General features: G+C 46.7%; 1 protein-coding gene across 3 annotated transcripts in view; it reads right to left on the reverse strand.

The window, feature by feature from the left end:
• Positions 1 to 16,053, reverse strand: part of DAP (death associated protein) — a 76,606-nt gene extending 60,553 nt beyond the window's left edge. For all 3 annotated transcript variants that reach the window (XR_003119777.1, XM_025387074.1, XM_025387075.1), the window contains exons 1-2: positions 15,796 to 16,053; positions 2,999 to 3,095 (exon numbers count right to left, since the gene is read on the reverse strand). Coding sequence is in view for 2 of the 3 variants with exons in the window: in XM_025387074.1 (XP_025242859.1) it covers positions 2,999 to 3,095; positions 15,796 to 15,850 (152 nt within the window). In the remaining variant the exon portion in view is untranslated. The remainder of the gene's footprint in view (positions 1 to 2,998; positions 3,096 to 15,795) is intronic.
• Positions 16,054 to 22,656: the final 6,603 nt, after the last annotated feature.

The raw sequence follows: 22,656 nt of genomic DNA on the forward strand, positions 1-22,656 counted from the left end.
TTATTCAATCAGCCCACCAGAGAAATGGGGAGTGGGAGTGCACAGTGGTAAAAGTAAACTATTACACAGAGTACCAGGCCTGGTGGAGTGTGTTAGAAAGGGCTATTTTGGCACCTTACATCAATAGCTGAAGAGTATACACAGGCTTACCCCATTCTGTAAATGCTGTGTCAAGTTGTTTAACCCACAGCAGTAAACAGCCAAGCCAAAAGTCAAGAGGACAAGTGCTAACACACTCATCAGGAATGTATCCTAGCAATTTGGCTGCAGGGAACAATATCAACAAAAGCCTTGCTGATGTGCTTTGCAAACCATACCCTGCAGTGGGCCTGCTTCAAAATATCTGGTTCTCTAGAGATAGAGAACAAATCTTTAAGGTAAATAAGATGCTACAATCTACAGTGCTGGGGTGCTCCATCTTTCTTCTTCAACCGTTCATCCTCTGGCTTATTTATTTAAATTGCTCATCTTCTAGAAAAGCTACATTTCAACTCATGAAAAAAATCAATACAAAGAAAACTAGTGGGCTGTTCTGTCCTTATTTCTAAACTTGCTAATAAATTCCTACCTCTCATTGTATTGACACTGTGTTAGGCAGGGAACTAGCTGTTGGGACCTTATTCCACTTAAACTCACCAAGAAAAGCATGTGTTTCATTAACTTTCCAGGACTCTTTCTTCCAGGCAAGGCGTTATCTCTTGCCCTCTTTCTTCCTTAGGGAAACAGGTGGTTCTGAAGAAGGGCAACGACACCCCAGGTTTCTTAGAGGGAAATTACTACAAGCTTACACACTCTTAGCCTCAATTCCCAAACTCCAGAATGCTCGGAAAATGGAAGGTTTCCTAATAAGTTATACTGAGGCAAAACTTAACCTGAAGTGACATGAGTCCCTAAATTTAAAAAATTATCTAATTCGGTTTGAACATCACATACAGATTACAATATGCTGCCTCAGACCCCACTGGGGGTGCTATGTGGTATGTGCAAGGTTTTATTCTCCTAAAAGCAGTATTATCCTCCTAAACCCCCAAATTTCTCCATTCCAAAATAAGCCGGGCTGTAAGACTTTCAGATATACAACTGTGAACTTATAGGAGAGTTGCTGATGCTGTTATGTTCCAAACACAGCTTTGTGAACACAGTCAATGAGAAAAATAATTCTAGTGTTTTCTTTTTTTTTCTTTTTGTGAGATGGGAGTTTCGTTCTGTTGCCACAGCTGGAGTGCAGTGGCACGATCTTGGCTCACTGTAACCTCCGCCTCCCGGGTTCAGGTGATTCTCCTGCCTCCCGAGTAGCTGGGATTACAGGCACATGCCACCACACCTGACTGATTTTGTATTTTAGTAGAGACGGGGTGTCCCCATGTTGGCCAGGCTGGTCTCGCACCCCTGACCTCAAGTGATCCACCCACCTCGGCCTTCCAAAGTGCTGGGATTACTGGCGTGAGCCACCATGCCCGGAAAATTCTAGCCCTTTCTTTAAACTGCCTTCTTTTAAAACCAGAACTGGGACTGAATCTTTACACTGCTAATCTCATGATTTAAAATGGACAATAATCACTAATAATCACTCAGAAACGTCACCCAAAATGCTGTCCTTCCCTCACATGGCCGCTCCATAACTCATACTGTCTGAGGTTTTATAGACAATACTCAATGGGGAAGGCTACTTAGAAGCAGACAGGCAGGGTTACCAAGAACATGTACCACTTCCTCATGTGGGTGCCTGCTCTTGGCAAGTACCCATTTGGAAGCCCAGCCCACTGAACACTGCATGAGAACTGGGTTGCAATTCCTGCTCCATTACCTAGCAAGATGCATGATACGGGCAAGCTGATATCCTCTTTGGGGTTCTTTTTCCTCGTGCACAAACTGGGGAGAATACCACCTACTATTCAGGATTGCTGGAATGAAATGAAATAAAAGCATGCACCTAATCCGCAGGAATCAAGGTTAGCTTCTTTCCACAGCCTCTTTCCCTTTCCACACCCTCTCCTCTTCTGGCTGAGACATCACCTGGAGACAAGCTATAAGTAGAGAGCTCTAGTGTTTTCTTCTATGTGGACGAGTTCCTGCAGAGGTGTGTTAGTGGTGCCTGTTTGCGTATTGCAAAGTCGAGGGAAATGGATTCCTTTCAAGCTCCCTGAACCCAACTGGAAATCTGAACCTTTAAGGAAAATAGGTGTTGAGTGCGGGAGGAGGGGTCTGCAAGGAGACCCCTGTGCAGGCCCCAGGAGGGTTGGGAGCAGAGGTATCATATAAGGACACCCAGTCCTCATAAGGGCATGGCCTTGTAATTCTAGATCTGGCTGATGATCTGAGGGAGGAAATGCTTTAACCATTCTTAAATCAGAAGTTTTTGCCCCGGCTCCACAGACAGACAGGTCCACCCCTGAGGTTCAACCAGTGTGGCAATTCTCAAGGGTCTCCATCTGATTTCAGTATGGAAGCCTAAGTTGCAAACTACTGCCCAGAAATTGTTAGTATTTGTTTCTCTGGAATGACAACAGAAACCTGGAGTACAAAAGACTCACAGGTGCAAGAATTTGCCTACTTTGTCCACTCTGGTGGTCTAGCCTTGGGGAGAGGGTGGCGGGCAGCTGTGTCCACCATCAGAAAACGAAGGGGCCACAGGCAGTTGCTCCTGCTTGGCTTGGCCTGCCCTGGCTTCCGGGAAGGAAGGCACACTGGCTATACCCAGGCACCTGGGCAGGTGGAGGTAGGTCTCTAACTGTGCAGACAGACGGGGTACCAGCCCTGGATGTGGGGTGGGAACAGGGTGGGCTCGTGGGAACTGGTCAGGGAAGAGGACCTCTAGGGGCTCTATTTCTCCCCTGAGAACAAAGCCCCCTCCTCCCTGATTAGGAAGGGAAAAATACACAGAACAGGGCCCCACATAGCCCGGGAGTTATCAGAATCATAGAACAGAGAACAAATGTTAACGTTTAACTGAATACGGTTTTTGGGAAACATGCTCAAGTCACCAGCATCGTCCCACCTGGGGCTTTCCCATTCCTGGTCATCCTTGTCTTTCTCTTCTTTGGTGTCTCCAGTATGTGGGTGTTTCTGCACAATTCGCATTCCACCAGCTTTCACTGAAATGAAAACAGACAGAGTGGGATTAATGTGGAAATGGGGCTGCCTGTGGATCAGGGGGACCAGTTGGAAAGGTTTTGGTTGCTCAATGGCCACAAGTTAGTCTGGAGAATCTGGCAATGACAATGATTAACTAGGGAAGGTCAAGGCTGTCGGGGTAAATTCAAAATGATACAGCACTCAGCATAATCTCTTACTATAGATCTGCTCAGAAACTTTCCAAGGCTCTTGCTTTTCTATTTGGTCACCTTTCAAGTATTTTGTAACAGCAGCCATGTAACCAGGGCACAAACTACACAAAGAGCATGGCTGCTGCTTTCAGTTCTCCACAGCCTCAACACAAGGGCTCACCTCAACCCTCCCCTCTGAAATTTACCTTCTCAAATATCGAAGATGTTTTTGATGGGGTGATATGGTGATGGGTGACATCGGACAGCTACTTTGCCTTCACAGAGCCCAGGCAATTGGCAACAAAACTTCTACTGCAGCTTTACCCAAACTGTGCTGTGAAAGCCTACTGCTGGCCAATGTTAACTTAGTTTCAAAAAACAGCTTTATTGATACGTAAGTCATGTAGAATACAATTCACTCATTTAAATGGTGTAATTCAATGGCTTTGAGTGCATTCAGAATTGTACAACCATTGCCATAATCAGTTTTAGGAGATTTTCATCACCCCAAACAGAAACCCCATACCCATGAACAGTCACCCTCCATTCCACCCCTCCCAACTCCAGGCCGCCAGTCACCTGAACGTGCTTATTCTGGACATCTGATATAAGTGGAATTATAAAATATGTGGCCTTTGGTGACTAGCTCCGTGCACTTAGCGTATTTTCAAGGTTCCTCCATGTTATAGCACATGTAAGTATCTCATTCCTCTTCTTGTCAAATAATATTCTATTGCATGGATATATCACATTGTATCTCTCCACTTGTCAATTAGACATTTGTGTTGTTTCTACTTTTTTGGCTATTATGAACAATGCAGCTATGAAGAACTGACACACAAGTTTTTGTATCGACATATGTTTTCATTTCCTTGAGTATATACCGAGAAATGGAACTGCCAGGCCACATGGTAACTCTGAATTTATCCTTCTGAAAACCACCAAGCTGTCTTCCAAAGCCTCCACACTATTTCACATTCCCACCAGTGTGTGGGTTCCAATTCTCCACATGTTCCCAACACTTGCTATTGTGTGTCTTTTTAATTATAGCCATCCTAATGGGTGTGATGTGGTCTCTTATTGTGGTTTGATTTGCAATTCCTTTATGGCTAATATGTTAATACTGTGTTGTAAGGGGTAGGGTGACCTAGGATCTAATAAGAGTGGGAAATGCTAGGTTGAACAAAATTAAATAGGTTTCCCCAAGGGAGACCTTCTTGGCCCTTAGTGTGCTACCCTGCATGAGGAAGACTTACGGCAGGCATAGTGCATGCCAGCTCTCCCCAGCCTATCTGACCACACAACGTTTTTTTTTTTTTTTTTTTGGTATAATACCAGTTATCCTCCATCAAGACCACAGTGTTCCATGGAACAGAATTTGGAAAAGCTGGCTGGCCCTATATCCAAAAAGCCAGCCTCACATGGTAGCCACCAGCATGTGTTTTGGGGTCAGCACGTTCCTCCACGCCCTTAGCTATGTGGTCTCAGACTAGAGTCTCAGATTCTCAAAGACTCCCTGCTTCATCTGCAGAAAGGAGATAAACCTCCTCAGACTGTTGAGAGAGAGGTGTTCGGGAGGGTGGGGTGCTGGCTAGAAAGCAGGGCTGTTTTCCTTGCAGTCATTGGCCCCTGAGGCTCTGGGTGCAGGCCTTACTGAGCTTTACCCTTCAAGTCTCTGCCACAAGATGGCTAACATCATGATACAGTCAACTTGCCACACCATGTCCTCTGGCATTTTAAATTGGGGTGGACCCTGCTGAGTCACAAAAGTCCAGGCCAAGTTTCTTTATGCCGCTGATGAACGGGAAGGAGAATGGGAGAGGCAGCCTGGGGCTTACATGCTTCAGGTGTACTGGTCTTCCATTTCCCTGGAAGACTCTGTCAGCCCCTGACTGGAGGGAGATGGTGACATTTGCTCCCAGGACCAGCACTGCCCCAGCAGCTGGCTGTTAGAAAAGGGCAAAAGAGAGCAAGGAAAATGAAGAACTGTGTTTAAACCATTCCTCTGCTGGCTTGGGTTTAGAACTAACATCTCCCCGCTGCCTGCACCTCTTATCAACAGAGAGGAGATTCTACTTGGGGCAGAAGGAAACAGAATCCTGTTCAGTAATTCTCTCAAAAATATGCTCTATATCCCATCAATTGATTTTTAATCATTGTATTTTTAATCATTTTTTAAAAATCTAGAGCTTTTGTCTCAAATTCACTAGGTCTGTATCTGATGGGGTCTTATTCTTTTCTTGTGCGTTCAATTCCTTTATATAATCATTTTAGTTATATATCCAATTATTTGATTTTCTAAAGTCCTCTGGAGTCTAATTCTGCTGTCTGTTTTTGTCTGTGGATTCTTGCTCTTGTCCTGGGAGACTGTGGAGGAGGAATCTGTCTTCACTGGGCTTTACCAGTAAGGATCTTATGGGGCCTGTGATGACAGCAACCCTCTGGGGAGATGCTACATGTGTTTTTGTCAAGTCAGGAGTATGGGTGTCTGAAAATCCTTTTCAAGGCAGATTTCTCAGAAGACAAATTGCCAAACAGTGCAAATATGAACAGAACTCATGTAAACGCAAACCTTTGTTTACAAATTCTCAAGGAGACTTCTGTCCCCATGTAGAGCCCAGGCTGACACAGCCCGGCTTCCTGGCCCTCCCAGGGCCACTGGGCAGGTTTCCCTCTTCCACCCTTTCCCCAGGGGTGTGGCCTCTGAGCATCCAGCCTTGGCTATTCCCTGCCTCCTGTGGGCCCACCTCTCATGCTAAAGGTCTGAATTTCAGTTCTTTCTTCGTTTTGGGTTTCTAGGAATTCCTTTCACTTCAAGGTCCAATTTTTTTAAAAAAGCAAAAAGCCAAAGACAAAACAGAAGAGAACTACCATTTGCAGGCAGCTTTTTAATCTAAGATTTCCCAGCCTACATAGTTGGCCTCCCAATCAGAAATGGAGACTGAAAATACAATTATCTACACCTTAGGGTCATTTTCCACTCTCTTGAAGCATAGGATCTCAGAGTTATGAATGTTTTGGGCCCAAGGAAGACCTTAGAAGAACTGTCCCACTAAATGCTCTTTAAAAATTAATTTTCCCCCCCGCTCTATCCCACCTCTTTCCCATGCTCATCAGAAATTGATGAAAGATGCTATTATGGGCTGAATAGTATACCCCCAAAATTCATAGGTTGAAGTCCTGACATACCCTTAAATTGCAATTGTATTTGGACAGAGGGTCTTTAAAAGATAATCAAGTTAAAATAAGGAATTGAGGTAGGGCTCTAATATAATAGAAATGGTGTCTTTATAAGAGAAAGAGACACCGGGGATGTGCACACACAAAGAAACGGCCTGTGAGGAAACAGCAAGAAAGTGCCGTCTGCAAGACCAGGAGAGAGGCCTCAGGAGAAAGCAGGGCTGCCGACACCTTGATCGTGGACTTCGGCCTCCCAAGCTGGGAGAAATAAATGTCTGTGGTTTAAGCCACCCAGTCTGTGGTATTTTGTTAAGGCAGGATGAACCAATAATACAGATGCCCATTTAAAAATGATCTCTGAATCTTTTCAACTTGGCACACGTAAAACTTTTAAACTATAACTTACAGATGTGTTCATAAAGTAAAAATAAAAAGAGCTGTGCAACTAACTACAAAGAAAACTAATGATGAATGTCAAGGTGACATTTGAAATGATCAAGTCTTCCGCAGCTCCTGCAGAGCAGCCTGTCCACTCCTCCACTGAAATAAGCACACAATGTCAGGGCTCAGTCACCCAGCATTAGCACTTGCATTTAATTTAGTTTCTAAAAACAATTAACTTCATTAATCCCTCTCAGTATGTTTGGTGATTAATGTAGCAATAAAAAGTGGCAATAATCATAATAACTCAAAGCTGAGACAGGTTCATTTTAACTTGCAATACTGCCAAAAAATATGACAGCACATATTTATTGTGATTGTTGCATCACTGTCTCTAGAACTCTTCATTTGTAAAACTACAAAAGCAGAATTACTTTTGCAGAAATCTTTGCAGAATGATTTGCAAATAAGTATTTTTAGGAGAAACAGAAAAACCTTAGATTTTTGTTGTGGTGGTTGTTATTCAAATGAGAGCTTTGAATGTAAAGAATAAGCTTCCTCTTAGCAGAAATGCTGTGCAGCGGCTAAGAACACAGATGCTGGAGCCAGAATCTTGGGTTCAAATCCCAGTTCTGCCTGTGTGTGCATGTGCCTGTGCACATGTGTGCCTACGTATGTGCTTGTGTGTGTGTGTGTGGCTGTGTGTGGGCAAGTTGCTGAAGCTCTCTGTGCCTCAGGGTCTTCCACCTATGAAGAAAGGGTGACAATGTTCCCCTCTCTCAGGGCCAACTGAGGATTACATGAGTTAGCACACATGAAATGCCTCCAACAGGGTCTGGCACACAGGATGTGCTCGACTGTTAGCTAGTCTTAAATGGGTTTTTAATTTAACATTTAGTACTTACAGAGGCCTCTAGAGTCCTCAAATCGTTGGTGCTTTTCCAGTTCTTCACCCTCTCTTCACAGCAGTTCCTTAAAGAGCACTGCCCTATGGGTTGCTGGGGAATGAAGGCCATGCCCTGTAAAGCACCTGCCCACCGTGGTGCTGATCACCACCAGGACCTCTGTCACTACATCAGCACCTAAGTGAGGAAGCTTCTGGAGAATTACAGATCCAACTTCTCTTCATCACCACTCTGTGCCAGGCACTGCTCTAACCACGTGGAGTCCACGCATCTTTCCACTGTACAGCAGCCCCACGGAGTAGATCCTGAGGCAGGGAGAAGCGGAAGCCAGTGGCCCCAAATCGCACAGCTGGCAAGCAGCAGACTGGGTTCCACCCTTAATCATAGGTAAGCCTTTCCTTGCTCAGACTCCTTCCAGGAAACAGCACCATGGCTTCTGAGAGTAACTCAAAGGAACGGCCTACAGATAGGGCCAGGTTATTACACTACCTAGATAAGGGAAGGTGAGTTTGAAATGAAAAACTCTCTACAGAGCAGTTGCCCGCCCAAATGGGAAGGGGAGTGGAGGAAGCTTTACCCATGGTCACATCCAGGAGGTAAGCAAACACCAGGGAAGCAAATGACTACATGGGATCCTGGGCCAAGCATCCATCCTCAGGTGTCAGGATGCCTGGCTGTAAGACGGAGTCACTGGTGGCTTGCTATCTGCTAGTGCTCAATAGCACACTAGAAAATGCTACTGTGGGAAGAAGAAAGGGGAAATACCGGAAGAGTCCCATGAACCAGGGAGCGGTTTACAGCAGGGGGCTAGGAAGGGCTGTTAATTCACACAAATGTCCCAAAAGCATTCACTGCAGGTACTGGAGCATGACGCGCAAGTATATGCTACCTTTGTTCTTTCCTGAGAAGAGTTATTGAAATATTATTCAAAGGGAAGCTCTTCTACCTAAAAGAAGAGATGAAAGGTTCTGAGGACTGTTCCGGTGGAAAACAGAAAACCACCACTGCTGCAGGTTATGATTAAACCACAGGATTTTAGGTAGAGCAATGTATTGGCAGGTAAGCAAAGGGGTTGGTGAGATTAGGTGGGTAGAACTTCCCAATGTGAACAGAGCAAGAGACTATGGCTTATCTTAGTTAAGAAGAATGACTCCACCAGGAGAGAGGAAAATCACTGGCAAGTGGAGACTCACGTTTATGGAAGCCCATGCACCTGAAGGTGGGAACCCTAAAAAGTGGAGAGGATAAAGAGGTGAGAGGCGGTAAGAACGTACGCAGAGAGTGAGTGCTGACAGTCTGGCCCAATAACAGATACAAGTTATTGAAAACCCCAATGAGAACCTTGCCCCCAGACCAAGTGGAGCCCTTACAGGAGCTTTCACGTGTGCACATATAAGCTAGAAGTAATGGTTTGTGCTAAAAAATGAGCCGGAGCCCCAGATACATTCCTGAATTTGCACTCTTGTTGGCTTCATACTGCTATTTATTCTGTGCTCAGAATCATAGACTGTGAAGGTGAGAAGGCTCTTAAATTACATGGAGCAACCCCGTTAAAGAATGAAGTTCAGAGACATAGTGGGACCCCCCTGGGCCATGGAGCTTTGACTCTGAAGTAGTAATGCCTGACTCTATCTTCCACAGCAGTGTGTGTTCCATCCATGACATGGTTTTTGACCCAAAGGACAAATTCAGTACCGACTGGGCCAGGACGGGCACCCTGCCGGACAGCTGACTGGGCCCCTTTCAAGCTGGGAGGTACATGGAGCAGCTACATGTATATCCTTGAGTATAGGGAGGATGATTTCAGAAAGTTTAGGGGAAAGTAGGATCTGCTGCCTGGAGGTGCTTTGGAAAAGCTGGCATTGGGAGTTGGTTGAGGCAAGGACTAGTCAGGTGTTCGCCAGTCCCACTCCCAGCTTCCCCGTAGTTGGATGGGGGGCATCAAACTGGGTCCTGCCCAACCATATAGGGAAAAGTGACTTTGGTGGGCAGCATCATGTCATCATGTTCCCCTACTCTGGAACCTGTAAGTGTGCTGGGCTACATGGCCAGGGGAAATGAAGGTTGTAGATGGAATTACAGTTGCTAATCAGCTGACCTTAAGCTGAGGAAGAAAGAAGGGAAACTGCTATTCTGTGCTTAGAATCACAGACTGTGAAGGTGAAGAGATTATTCTGGATTACCCAGATGGGCCCATGTAATCTCAACGGTCTCTAAATGTGAAAGAGGGAGGCAGAAGAATCAGGGATCCGAGTGTGCAATGTGAGGATGTGACTGGTCATTGCTGCCTTTGAAGAAGCTTTCCTTGGCTTGTGGAGGAAGGGGCCATGAACCAAGGAAAGCAGGCGGCCTCTAGAAGCTGGAAAAGGCAAGAAAATGGATTCTCCCCTGAGCATCCAGAAGGAACCAGTCACCCTGTGGATACCTTGATTTTAGCCCAGTGAGACCCATCTGGGACGTCTCACCTCTAGAACTGTAACATAATAAAACTGTGTTATTTAAAACCACTAAGTGTATTGTGATTTGGTACAGCAGCCATAGGAAACTGATGTGATGACGCACACCACTTGCGGGCCACACCATACAGACCCCAGCACGGTGACCTACACTCATCCCCTCTGCAGCAGCCACACATTGAAAAGCTAGTGTTATGCAGCAGGGGGTGTCTGGGCCTCTGAATTGTTCTTTGTTAAGAAGACCGCCCCCCCAGGACAGAAATAAACTTGGATTAGTTCGGCCACTGAGAATTTAGGTTGTTTGTTACAAGACAAAGTACCATTTTCTATACCTAATCTAGTACTTTATACAAAAGTGAATATTCTCTATAGAAACAAAAAAGATTTCTGAAGCTGGGAAGGGGAAAGCAGTCACATAACCAAGTAAGAATGCACAGGGCACTGGCCGAAATGAAAAGGACACTCACCAAAGACATGAGAAGGCACAGATAACCAAAAATGGCTAGAGAAGGTTGGGCGTGGTGGCTCATGCCTGGAGTCCCAACACTTTGGGAGGCCAAGGTGGGCACATCGCTTGAGCCCAGGAGTTTGAGACCTGACTGGGCAACATAGTAAAACCTTGTGTCTACATAAAGTACACAAATTAGCTGGGTATGATGGTGCACACCTGTAGTCCCAGCTACTCAGCACACTGAGGTGAGAAGATCTCTTGAGCCCAGGCGGCCAAGGTGACAGTGAGCCAAGGTCATGCCACTGCACTCAAGACTGAGTGAGACCCTGTCTGGAGGAAAAAAAAAAAAAAAAAAAAAAAAAGGCTAGGGAAGAGGCGAAATGCCAGGGGCTGTCTTGACAGAAATCTTCTTAAAAAAAACCGTGCTAACTAAGGGGTCTTGTTTTCCTTGGCATGTTGGGAACAAGAGCAGACCTCTTATCTGGACCCTTCAATCTATGGTCCTGACTGGTTGACACTGGGACTATGCTTAGCAAATCTGTGACCGCAGGGCTAATAGAAGACAAATTAGTCTTCCGTTTCTAGCTATCGATAATCTGAAAGTCTTTCTGCAGGGAGATAATTCAGGGAGAAAATTCAGGGGGAATTACACTCGAGTTTTGAAAGGCATCCTTAACTCATGTCTAAGGGATCAATTAGTATAAGAACTAAGTTACTTTGAAGTTACTAAAAAAAGTAACATGGTCTATTTTCCATTTTACTTGAAACAAATACAACTGTGCTTATATTTCCATTTAATTCACTTTGAGAGGGGATGTAGAGTCTGCTTTTCAAAGAAAACCATATGTAAGATTAGTAACATTCAAAGCTATCATGTAGCAGATTTATGAGAACTCTACTGACACATGGTTTTGGCTCCACTGGGAAATGGAGGGGAACGGGGCCAGCAAAATGTATTTAACAAAGAAATTTTACCCATCTCACTGCCACAGACTCACAAAGACTGGCAGAAATGAGTAACAGCAAGGCTTATAATTAGGTGCCCCTTTCTGCTATGGAATGCTATGACTGCTGTTAGATGAAACAGAATCTCGCTAATTCTAACTTTGCTAATCTGCATTTGCAATAACTCATCAAACAAGCAGTCTCATCCCATTTCTCTGCAAAGATTTTGTAGTCAGGAGCAGTGCTGAGGTCTCAAATCATTAAGGCTGGATTACTTTTACAGAGGACTGCAGACGACAGCACATTTGCCAGGACGTGATGCAGTGCCATCCATCAATTATAAATAACAATACCTGTATTTGCATGGCACCTTTCTCTAACACTCTTCAGAAGCCTTTACAAACTGCCTCATTCGTCTCCCACCTTGGGAGGAGGCACCTGGCCAGTGATAGAGTCGTCCGACGGGTTGCTGAAGTTCCAAAAGACAACAGCCTTTCTAGCTGCTCCCACTAGGTCACTAGCTCAGGCGAGTTGGCAACAGATAGTCCAAACAGTTGGGTAAGGTTTTTTTTTTTTTCAGACTAAGTTTTCGCTCTTCTCGCCCAGGCTGGAGTCCAGTGGCGTGATCCTGGCTCACCACAACCTCTGTCTCCCAGGTTCAAGAGATTCTCCTGCCTCAGTCTCCGGAGTAGCTGGGATTACAGGCACCCATCACCACACCTAATTTTGTATTTTTGGTAGAGACGGGGTTTCACCATGTTGGCCAGGCTAGTCTTGAACTCCTGACCTCAGGTGCTCTCCCCACCCGCGTCTCCCAAAGTGCTGGGATTACAGGCGTGAGCCACCGCACTCGGCTCTGGGTCACGTTTTTAAATGGCACTGTGCTCAGTATCTCAACAGTAAGATGACTGCTGATTTCATGAGTTAAACGTGCCAAGTGCTTAGAAGTGTGTCAGCACATTGTGACACTGAACAAACTTCATTAGTGTTTCCACTAGTCTGCTGCCTGAACCGGCTGAGAGGACCACCTGCATCCCTGTGCACAGTAGAGAGCGCTCAGAGCCAAGGAACTTGTGGGCCGGGTATGCTATGGGGGCAGTGAGGGGTGAGAAGAGGCCCTGGGGAAACTCAGGAGCGCTTATTAAGTATTTTGTGCTGCCCCAGGGAATAAAGAGATGGAGAAGACCCAATCCCAGAAGCAAGAAGACGACAGGCAAAGGTTAGAGCACGAAGGAAAACAAGGGGATTGCAGGAATGTACAGGAGGAGATATGGGCCAGACAGCAATAAAGAGAAGACACAAAAGAACATTAAGATAGTCACTGTAAGAGAATTTTATTATTTCTGATTGAGCACTGAGGCACAAGTCTGTTATTCAATTTAAGCACTTAATGAAAGCATTCTCAACATTTTTAAGGCAGTGATTTTGGTTTATGAACTGTGCTCTTGGCAATCCTTGATTATCTTTTATTGCAGTGGACCGCCTTTTTTTTTTTTTTTTTTTTAACTATCTACCCTTCAGAGCTACCTACTGTCTGGCAATGCCAGACTAAACAAGAACACCGGAGCTTCCTGCCAAAAAAGGTTCACACACAGTCCTCTGTAACACCTGGGAAAGTGCATTTGAGGGGTGCTGCTGGCATTTGAGGGGTGCTGCCGTCAGGCTCCTCCTATCGTCTTGGAGACAGATGACAGACGGTGACAGCCACAAGCCAAGAGCTCACCCCATAAGTCTAAAGGAGCTGCCCTGAAGTCACTAGAGGAGTTTACCTGTGGGATGAACAGTGCTGGTACCCTGACGCTGAAGAGGGCCAGGAGAGTCATGGCAGCAAACGCAGCCCCTCCTTGCGACTTGCCCCGAGGCCCAAACCTCGCATTTCATAAAGGAGAAAAACTGACTCCCAGTGAAGCGTGAAGTGATGTCCTCAAACTCAGAACCCAAGCTCACTGCTACACTAGCACAAATAAGCTGCCTCTTCCCTCCTGAGGGGTAAATAAGCTACTTACTCTGTAATTCACAAAGCCTAGCTGTTTACTCTGCAATCAAAAGAAAACCAGAGTCCAGCAAGAAATTTTTCCCAGGGAGTGAGTATGTACAGTTTATACATCTGACCTTAAAAATCTCCATATGGGCACTTTGGAAGGCTGAGGCGGGTGGATCACCTGAGGTCAGGAGTTCGAGACCAGCCTGGCCAACATGGCAAAACCCGGTCTCTACTAAAAATACAAAAATTAGCCAGGCATGGTGGCAGGTGCCTGTAATCCCAGCTACTCGGGGGGCTGACACAGGATAATCTCTTGAACCCAGGAGGCGGAGGTAGAAGTGAGCCAAGATCATGCCACTGCACTCCAGCCTAGGTGACAGAGTGAGACTCTGTTTCAAAAAAAAAGTAATAAAACAAAACAAAAAACAAAACAAAGAAATCCTCCATGGGTATAGCTCTGTATGCAATTTAATTACTGTACTTTGGTTCTGTATCATTCCAATAGATGTGCTTTAATGTAACCCAGGTCCTGGAGAGCGGAGGGCCAGGGCAGTTCCTGGAGGCAGCCCTGCCCCAGGTGGAAATCAAGGTGCTCCTCCCCATGGGGGACAGGGACCCGCTGTGGTAGAATAGAAGTCAGTTATCCTTAAAGGAAATCCCATTAAAAAAAAATCTCCCTTTGAGGTACTTTTTTTTCTTTTTTCCTTAAAACCAATGCAACACAAATTCCCCCAAAGCCCATTTTCCACCCAGTGGAATGATTTTCTAAAACCCCATGCCTCTTAAGTTCTCTGGCATCAGTTAGACATTTTTCTTTTCTAGTGCCAGTTAGTTTTGTCGTAGAGAGCTTCCATTACCACCGAAAAATATTGCCTACTCTGGACTGCAACATATTTAAAGAACCGCTCCTATTCGTTGTGCTGGGGCAAGGAATTCCCGCCCTACAGTAGAGGACAGCAGAGAAGGATAATGGTAATTTTTTTTTTGTTTGTTTGTTTGTTTGAGATGGAGTCTCGCTCGCGTTGTCGCCAAGGCTGGAGTGCTTTGGCTCAATCTTGGCTCACTACAACCTCTGCCTCCCTGGTTCAAGTCATTCTTTCGCCTCGGCCTCCTGAATAGCTGGGATTACAGGCGCCCGCCACCACGCCCAGCTAATTTTTGTACTTTTAGTAGAGACGGGCTTTCACCACGTTAGCCAGGCTAGTCTTGAACTCCTGACTTCAAGTGATCCACCCTCCTCGGCCTCCCAAAGTGCTGGGATTACAGGAGTGAGCCACCGCGCCCGGCCAGGAATCTTTATCGTAACAAGAAAATGGCACAAATGTGCCACCAAAAGAAGCCATGTTTCTCAAAGACTTCTGTTCCTAGAAGACTGAGTTTATGACACTAAGGTGTGCTATTAAGACTCTAAAAGAACCCCACGCATCCACACATTGAGATGACTTGGCTTCTGAGACCCAAGGCCTTTGATCTTCTCACCAGTGTCCCTCCATATGGGCCGAATGCCACTGGAAAGGAGAGTAGAAACGGAAACAGACCCGTCTGGAGAGAGTCCAAAGTGCAAACAGGAACCGTGCCCAGAGAGAAGAGGTGGTCGCAGGAGCATAAAGGCTGCTTAGATCCCTAGGTTCTAAGACAGACCGCTCTTTCCTGGCGTTAACTTCCTTGGCTCAGAAGTTTAGGATTTGCTCAAAAAGAGAAAAAGCACCTTTGGGGGAAAAAAAAATCTGGATGTGGAAGAAACTGGCGGTGAAAGTCATATTGAGTGATTAATGATAAAAATTATTTCCGCTCCTTGGTTCTTGAATCGGTATGAAACGCTGGCAGCCTCTAATTAATCATTACCATGATATTAACACCACTGACTTTTCATTGTTTCTGTTATTTTCTTTCTAGACATCTGTACTTGTACCTTCTAAGTAAATATTATCCGCCAAAACTTTGTTACAAGTTGTGCAACTGGGTTCGCCCAAGGCACCGGAGCCCGCGCGCCTTAGGAAGAAACGCGTCTCCGCCGCCGGCAAGCCGGACCGAAGCTCAGGCGGGCTCGTCCCGGGCCTGGGCGCCCGAGCTCTCTGCGGCCCGCGCCCCTCGGGCGGACATCAGGGCCCGGACCAAGTCTCAGCGCCCGCCGGGGCCCTCCCCGCGGAGCCCCCGCCCAGCGCCCCCGGGTTCGAGCCCGCCCCCGGCACCCGCGCGTGGAGAGAAAGGGGAAACGAGTCAGTACCGGCGGGCGGGTGTCCAGCTTTAGTCTCTAGTTTCCCTTCGGGAGGCGAAGACATGGCGCGGCGGGGCTTCCGCGGGGCCGAGGCGGCGGCGCGGTTCTCGGGCCAGGCGGGAGTGCGCGAGTGAGCGCGGGTGTGAGCTCCGGGAGGCGAGCGGGCGGGAAAGCGACGTGCGCGCGCGTGGGGCGCCGGGGCCGCGTGAACCGAGCGAGTGCCACTGCCGTTAAGGGGGCGCGGCCGCCGGGCGCCGACGTGGCGCAGCCAAGCCCACCCACGACGTGCGCACTGACGTCACCGCGGCCCGCCCGCCCCGCCGGGCCGCGAGTCACGTCTACTGAGCTTGCGCAGCCGGCCGCGCCACGTCGGACGCTGTGGCCGAGGGCGGGGGCGGCGGGGGCGGCGGGGGCGGCGGAGGGAAGGGAGAGAGGGGTGGGGGAGTGAGAGGGAGAAGGAAGCAGAGGGAGGCGGGGTCCTCGGCTGGCTGCGGGAAGTTAAGCAGGATCTAGCTGAGGATGCCTCCTGCAGCGAACGCGCTCAGCCAGTCTCCTGGCTATGCGGCGACGGCGGGGTGACGGCGCCCCACATGCGGGCTAGGGCCAGGGCGTCCCGGCGGGGACGCAACCGTCCCCTGAGGCCCTCAGCCCCCGCCACGGCAGGGCCTAATGAAGGGCGGAAAGGCGAGCCCAGATGGCAGCGACGGGGGTCGAGAGAGCAGGAATTTGTTAAAAGAGGATGCGAGGGGAGAGCCTGCTTTCCGAGTGAGGGCCAGCGCTGCCCTCCTCCGGTATGGACCAGAAATAAAATTCTAAGCGCCGCAGCCAACGGATGGACCGTCAACTCCGCTGGTGGCCTTCTAAGTTGTCGTGAAAAACTAGTTCAGCCCTTGCTGCGAAGTGGAAGTCAAACATGGCCTCACAAATATTCGCACGGAGACCCTATAATAGACGACTCTTTAGGTCTGATAAGAAACATTTGCAGTGTATTCCCGGCTTCATCTGCATGATAACACCTTGGTCTCCAGAACTCCGTAATGCAACCCGGACATTCCCCTCTATTGAGTCCAGGTGTTTAGATAACTCTCAACCAATTGCCTATCAGAAAACCTTTAAATGTACCTATGACCCGGGTGTCCCCACTTCACATTTTACCTCCTAAAGAGGCAACCTACATCTTATGTATTGATTGATGTCTCATGTCTCCCTCAAATGTATAAAACCAAGCTGTTACCTGGCCACCCTGGGCACATGTCATCAGAACCTCCTGAGGGTGTGTCACTGCACATCCTCAACCTTGGCAAAACAAACTTCCTAAATTGAGACCAGTCTCAGACACTTTTGGTTTTCACCATCATCTTCCTGTTGCCGTGGCTGATGCCTGGCTCTTGTGTCTTGGATCGTGTTGTTCCCGCCTGCCCCAGTGCTTTGCAACTGCTGTTAACTTCCACACTGCCCTTGCTGGATTCGCATTCAGACAGGATTAATCTCTCTAGCGAAGGAAACACAACCCCTCTCTTGACTGTACTTTTCCCTTTGACAACAAAACTGTTCAAGGAGGTTGAGCTCATCTCTTGTCACTCCCTCCAGTCCAGTTTGTCTGGTTTTCATCAAGCTCTGCAGCGCTGTCCTCAACCATGGGAGGTCCTTTTGTGGAAGTCACTTACAACTTCTGTGCTGCCAGATCCAACTGTCATTTTCCACTTTCATTCTACTTGAGCTCTTAGTGGCACTTGATGTAGCTGGCCATCGCCCTCCTCTTTTGCTCGTCCAGAGGTGCCACATCACTGCCTTACCCTCCAGTTCTCTGGCCACCCTGGCTGCTCACTCTGTCAGCTTGGCGGTTCGCCCTCTTCTAGATTTATAAACATTTGAGTATCCCACGCCTTCTTGGCCTTCTTCTGTATCCAGACTTCCCATAGATAGTCACATGGAGCCCCGTGTGGACAATTATCATGCAGATGCTTACGGGTGACAAGTCTGCAACCCCATTTATTTCTGCCCCTGCACTGAGCTCCAGACTCACCACCATCACCACCTGCAGATGCTTACCGGTGCCAAAACTGCAACCTCATTTCTCTGTTTCTGCCCCTCCACTGAACTCCAGACTCACCACCACCACCTTGGCTTCTCTATTTGTTGTCTAACTCAGTGCTGCGCAACTCTTTGTGCATCAGGGCACACGTGGAAATGCACATAGCATACACTGGTCTTGCATTCCCCACTCCATACACACATTTCAACACCACTAATAGGATAATCGTTGGCCAGGCTGCAGTCATGACATGCTTCTCATTGTCTTGTATTCACATCCAAACTTGCAAGTGGGTGCCAGCAGTTTGGAAGAGAATCCTGAAGTTAATACTGGGGTCCTTTTTAAAGAGATACCGCATCACTCACATTCTTGAAGGTTTAAGGGTACCTAACCGATTAATTTCATGAGTAGTTTCCTTTTTATGTATGTGCAAAGGTGCTATATAATTAAAAACTCATGCTTACGTTTTAAGCCTCAAGAACTATTTCTTGGAAGTATAAAATGAAAATTTTAAGTTGAAAGAGCACATGGTGGTATCCTTTAATTGGTAGTGTTTTTACCCTTAGTGGCACCTAAAACAAAGTTGCATGTTATGAGCGACAGCATCTTAGACTCAAATGCTAATGATAAGGAACCCTGGGGGGTGGGGGTGGGGAAGCCTTCGCAGGAAGGAGCAGAGCTCCAGAGGGGCCCTGGTGGCCCCTGGACTGCCCTGAGGTCTGACAGGTTGTGTATCTTTGGCTGTGACCTGTTCTCCAGGGTTGTACTGATTGGGAAACTCTGGTGGTGTTACAGTAGGTAGCTAGTCGGCCTGAGCAGGGCAGGAGAGGACTCTTCCCCACAACCCACACCGCTACAAATGTTGTGTGACCATCAGGTGATGGTCAAGAAGTTGTTACACCATTTCTCTAAAATAATAATTGGTTGCAGTCAGCGCCAGGGAAAGGCAGTCGCCCAGGAGATAGAAAAAACCTGAAAGTGGTGATCAACAGCTTCCTGATAAGATCTCTTTGCCACACATCAAGAGGCAAAATGGCAGAGTTTAACTGGTATATGACCTTCTAGGAACATTGGGCTGGTAAGGGAAGATTTCCTCAAGTGAGCGTGTGTACACCTCCAATAAATACACGGCCCCTGCTCACTTTCCAAGCGCTGGCAAGTCACTATGCATGTGGTCAGCCCACCCCAAGGGAAGAATCAGGGGACAAGGGACGCAAGACCCCAGAAGTATGCCAATGTATAAAACCCTAAGTCAAAGGTCAAACCATGCACCCGATCTCTAAAGTTACCTGCTTGGCCATCTTCCAAGTGTACTTTCCTTTTGTTCCAGATATAAAGCTTTTTAATAAACGTTTCTTCTTCAAAGCTTGCCTCAGTCTCTCTTTCTGCTTTATACCCCTCAGTTGAATTCTTCTGAAGAGGCAAGAATTGAGGTTGCTGCAGACCCATACAGATTCATTGCCACTAACGTATTATATTTGGGTGCTATGTGATTCAGGTACAGTCTGCTCCTGACAGTGTGACAGCCAAGTTAATTTCACGTGTTCAAAGAACTCCTGATTCTCCCACCTACCAGCAAATAGCTTCTTCTCTAGAATACAATCCAAGCTACTCATTACAGTGTGGAATAATCTGTCTACTCAACAGCATTTCTAATGAAGGAAATACTGTTAAGAAGGTAGTGAACTTCACAGACAAAAAAAAAAGAAGACATTTATTTTTCAGCTTCCCTTGTAGCTAGGGGTGGCCAAGTGACACCGTTCTGACCATGGAAATCTGCTGAGGGGTTTTGGAGGAAATTTGCATTCTTAATATGGGGACACCCCTTCCTTCTGATGACTTCATCGTTTGTACCACCTTGAATTCAGACAGAGAGCCAAAGGTAGAATAATCATATTGCAACTGTGAGGCCATCAAAGGCATGAAAATCACATGCTAAAGGTAACAGAGCAGAAAGGTCAAAGGCATGTGGGAATCTGAGGGTCCATGGAGGCTCTTCAGAGCTGTGGACTCCTCCTCTAGACTCTTTTGTTGTGTGGGAAACAAATTTCTATTAAATGAAGTCCTGGTGGTTGGTGTCTTCATGGGCAGCCAAATGCAACCCCTAGCACACATGGCGTACCAGACCCTGCATGACAGGTGTCCTACCCAACTGTGAGCTCATCCCTCTTGGCTCCTCTGGCCACACTGGCCTTTCTGAGGTTCCTCTAGCAGGACAAGCCAATTCTTCCCCTTGGGCCTTTGCATTAGCCACTCCCACTGAGACAGCCAAGCATAAAGGGGTCCCCAGAGAAACTCTGACTACCTGCACACCGGAAGAATGGGGTAGAGTCACAGAGATTTATGCCCTTTGCAGAGGAGAGGAGCCTGATGTCTTCTGTTCCCGGGTGGAACCTGGGATTCAATCTGTGAGATGGGAAACCGGCTAGCAGGACTCTTGCTGAGAGTCCCTGTTTCCCTTTTTTCCTTTTTGCCTAATAAACTCCATTTTCCTCACCCTTCCAAGTGTCTAGGAGCCTAATCTTTCATGGTTATGTGACAAGGACCCTGTTTTTAGCTAGGCTAAGGAGAAAGTTCCACAACACCACTGCCGAGAACCGTCTCTTCCAGATCCTCACGTGGTTAACTCCTTCTCATTCTGGAATCAGCTTTTCAAGGGGCCTGCTTTGACCATCAGATGTGAAGAATCTGGGCACTCAACTCATACCTCTCTGTCTTCCTGTCTTTATAGCACTCCATCCTCATCTGAAATTCCTCATTTATCTGTCTGCTGGCTTATTGTTTTTCTCCACTGACTAGAATGTCAGCTCCATGAGGGGAGAAACCTAATCCATCTTGCCCACTAGGTATTCCCAGCACCTAAAACCATCGTGGGCACAGAAGAAGCATTCAACAGATATTTTCTCCATGTAATTCTAGAACATAGATACATTTAATTTCTCACAACTGCTACCTAAATGAAGAGTAGCGAATGATGACTAAACAGAGAATGAAAAATATATGTAGCATGTAGATGGCACATGGCCACTAATCTTTTCTGACATTTGCTTTATCTTGTAAATGCTTTGTGCATATGTGTGTGCACACGTGTGTGCATGCATGCATGGGAGTGTCCAGCCCCTCCAGTCCTAGATGCTGAGAATAAATATCAGTCACCACCCACTGGTGGTGTAGATGTACTATGTAGATGTTCTATGTAGATGTACATACTCAGTAGATAGGATGAGAATTGTTGAATGAATAATCTTATTTGAATCTCACAGTAACAATAGGAGTAAGGCAGGTTAACCCATGCACCAAGGAAAACAAAAACAAACAAACAAAATGGAAAAGAGAAGGATTGTTGGACTTATGTGGGATGCAACTCTGGTGAGTGTGACCTGGGACCCAAAGCTGGATTTTCTAAGCCCTAGTTCCATTCCCTCCAGCTGTGGACTGACTTCTAAATAGAGTTTTGGGAACATTTTCTTTTGTTCTCTCAATAGGCTGTTCTCTCTCTCTCTCTCTCTCTTTTAGATGGGGTCTCACTCTGTCACCCAGGCTGGAGTGCAGTGGTATGATCTCGGTTCACTGCAATCTTTGCCTCCCAGGCTCAAGTGATGTCCCATCTCAGCCTCCCAAGTAGCTGGAACTACAGGCCCATGCCACCATGCCCAGTTAATTTTTTGTATTTCTGGTAGAGATGGGTTTTTGCCATGTTACCCAGGCTGGTCTTGAACTCTTGAGCTCAGATGATCCGCCTGTAAATAGGCTGTTTTCTAATCCCAAATGGTGGTGAATTCACTTATTGCGAATGCTGAAAGCACTAGAAAAAGGATTTGAAGAAACTGAAAATGCAGATTCTCTTCTCTAGGTGTGTATTTTTAGTCTGTGGCTACATCACTAAACCTTTGAGCCTCAGTTTCCTTATCTGCAAGTCAGAGATGTGAACGCTAATGCCTCTCCCAGGAAGGTTGTGAGAATGAAGGACTTTGACTAAATCTGATTATGTTTGGACAGCTCCGTGTCACCCCATTTACCCCCCACAGGATCCTGAGACACAGGGAGTTCTCTGCCCTCTTTTAGTGGAGAAACTGGATCTGTAGCTGGATTTTCTAAGCTTGGTGCAAGGATTGGTAGCTAGTGTGGCGAGATCCAAGAGAACCAGCTCTTGCTATCTTACCCGTTGTACATTTAAAAGTGTTTTGTAAGCCATAATATACTAGAGAATGTACTGTTATTACTGCAAAGGGAGTTCCTTTTTATCAGCATTCATGAAGTACAAGAATAGTCCCAGTGTGTATTAAAATAATCCCACATAACAATCACTTCGATGAATATTGCTTTCTTATTCCAGGCTGCTTTCTATTTCCTGTCTTCTTGTGCTGTTGTCTGATAGATGAGAATTTTGGATTCTTATTTACTACTTTTATGGCTTGAATGTGTCCCCCAGAATTCCTGTGTTCGAAACTTAATCCCCAATGCAATGGTGTTGAGAAGCGGGGCGTTTCATAAGTGACTGGCTCGTGAGGGCTCTGTTCTCATGAATGGATTTATGCTGTTATCACAGGAGTGGGCTCCTGATAAGAGGATGAATTAAGCCCTCCTTCCTCTTCTTTCATGTGTTCTCTTGCCCTTCCACCCTCCGCCATGGGATGACACACCAAGAAGGCCTTCACCAGATGCGGGACCCTTGACCTTGGACTTCCCAGCCTCCAGAATTGTGATAAATAAATATTTGTTTTTTATGAATTATGCAGTCACCAGTATTCTGTTGTAGTAGCATAAAATGGACGAAGACAATGACCCAGGATTTCTCTGATTTCTCCTCCATTGTTAATTTTGCTCATAAGGGA

Source organism: Theropithecus gelada, chromosome 6, assembly GCF_003255815.1.
Source record: "Theropithecus gelada isolate Dixy chromosome 6, Tgel_1.0, whole genome shotgun sequence".
NCBI classification, from domain to species: domain Eukaryota; kingdom Metazoa; phylum Chordata; class Mammalia; order Primates; family Cercopithecidae; genus Theropithecus; species Theropithecus gelada.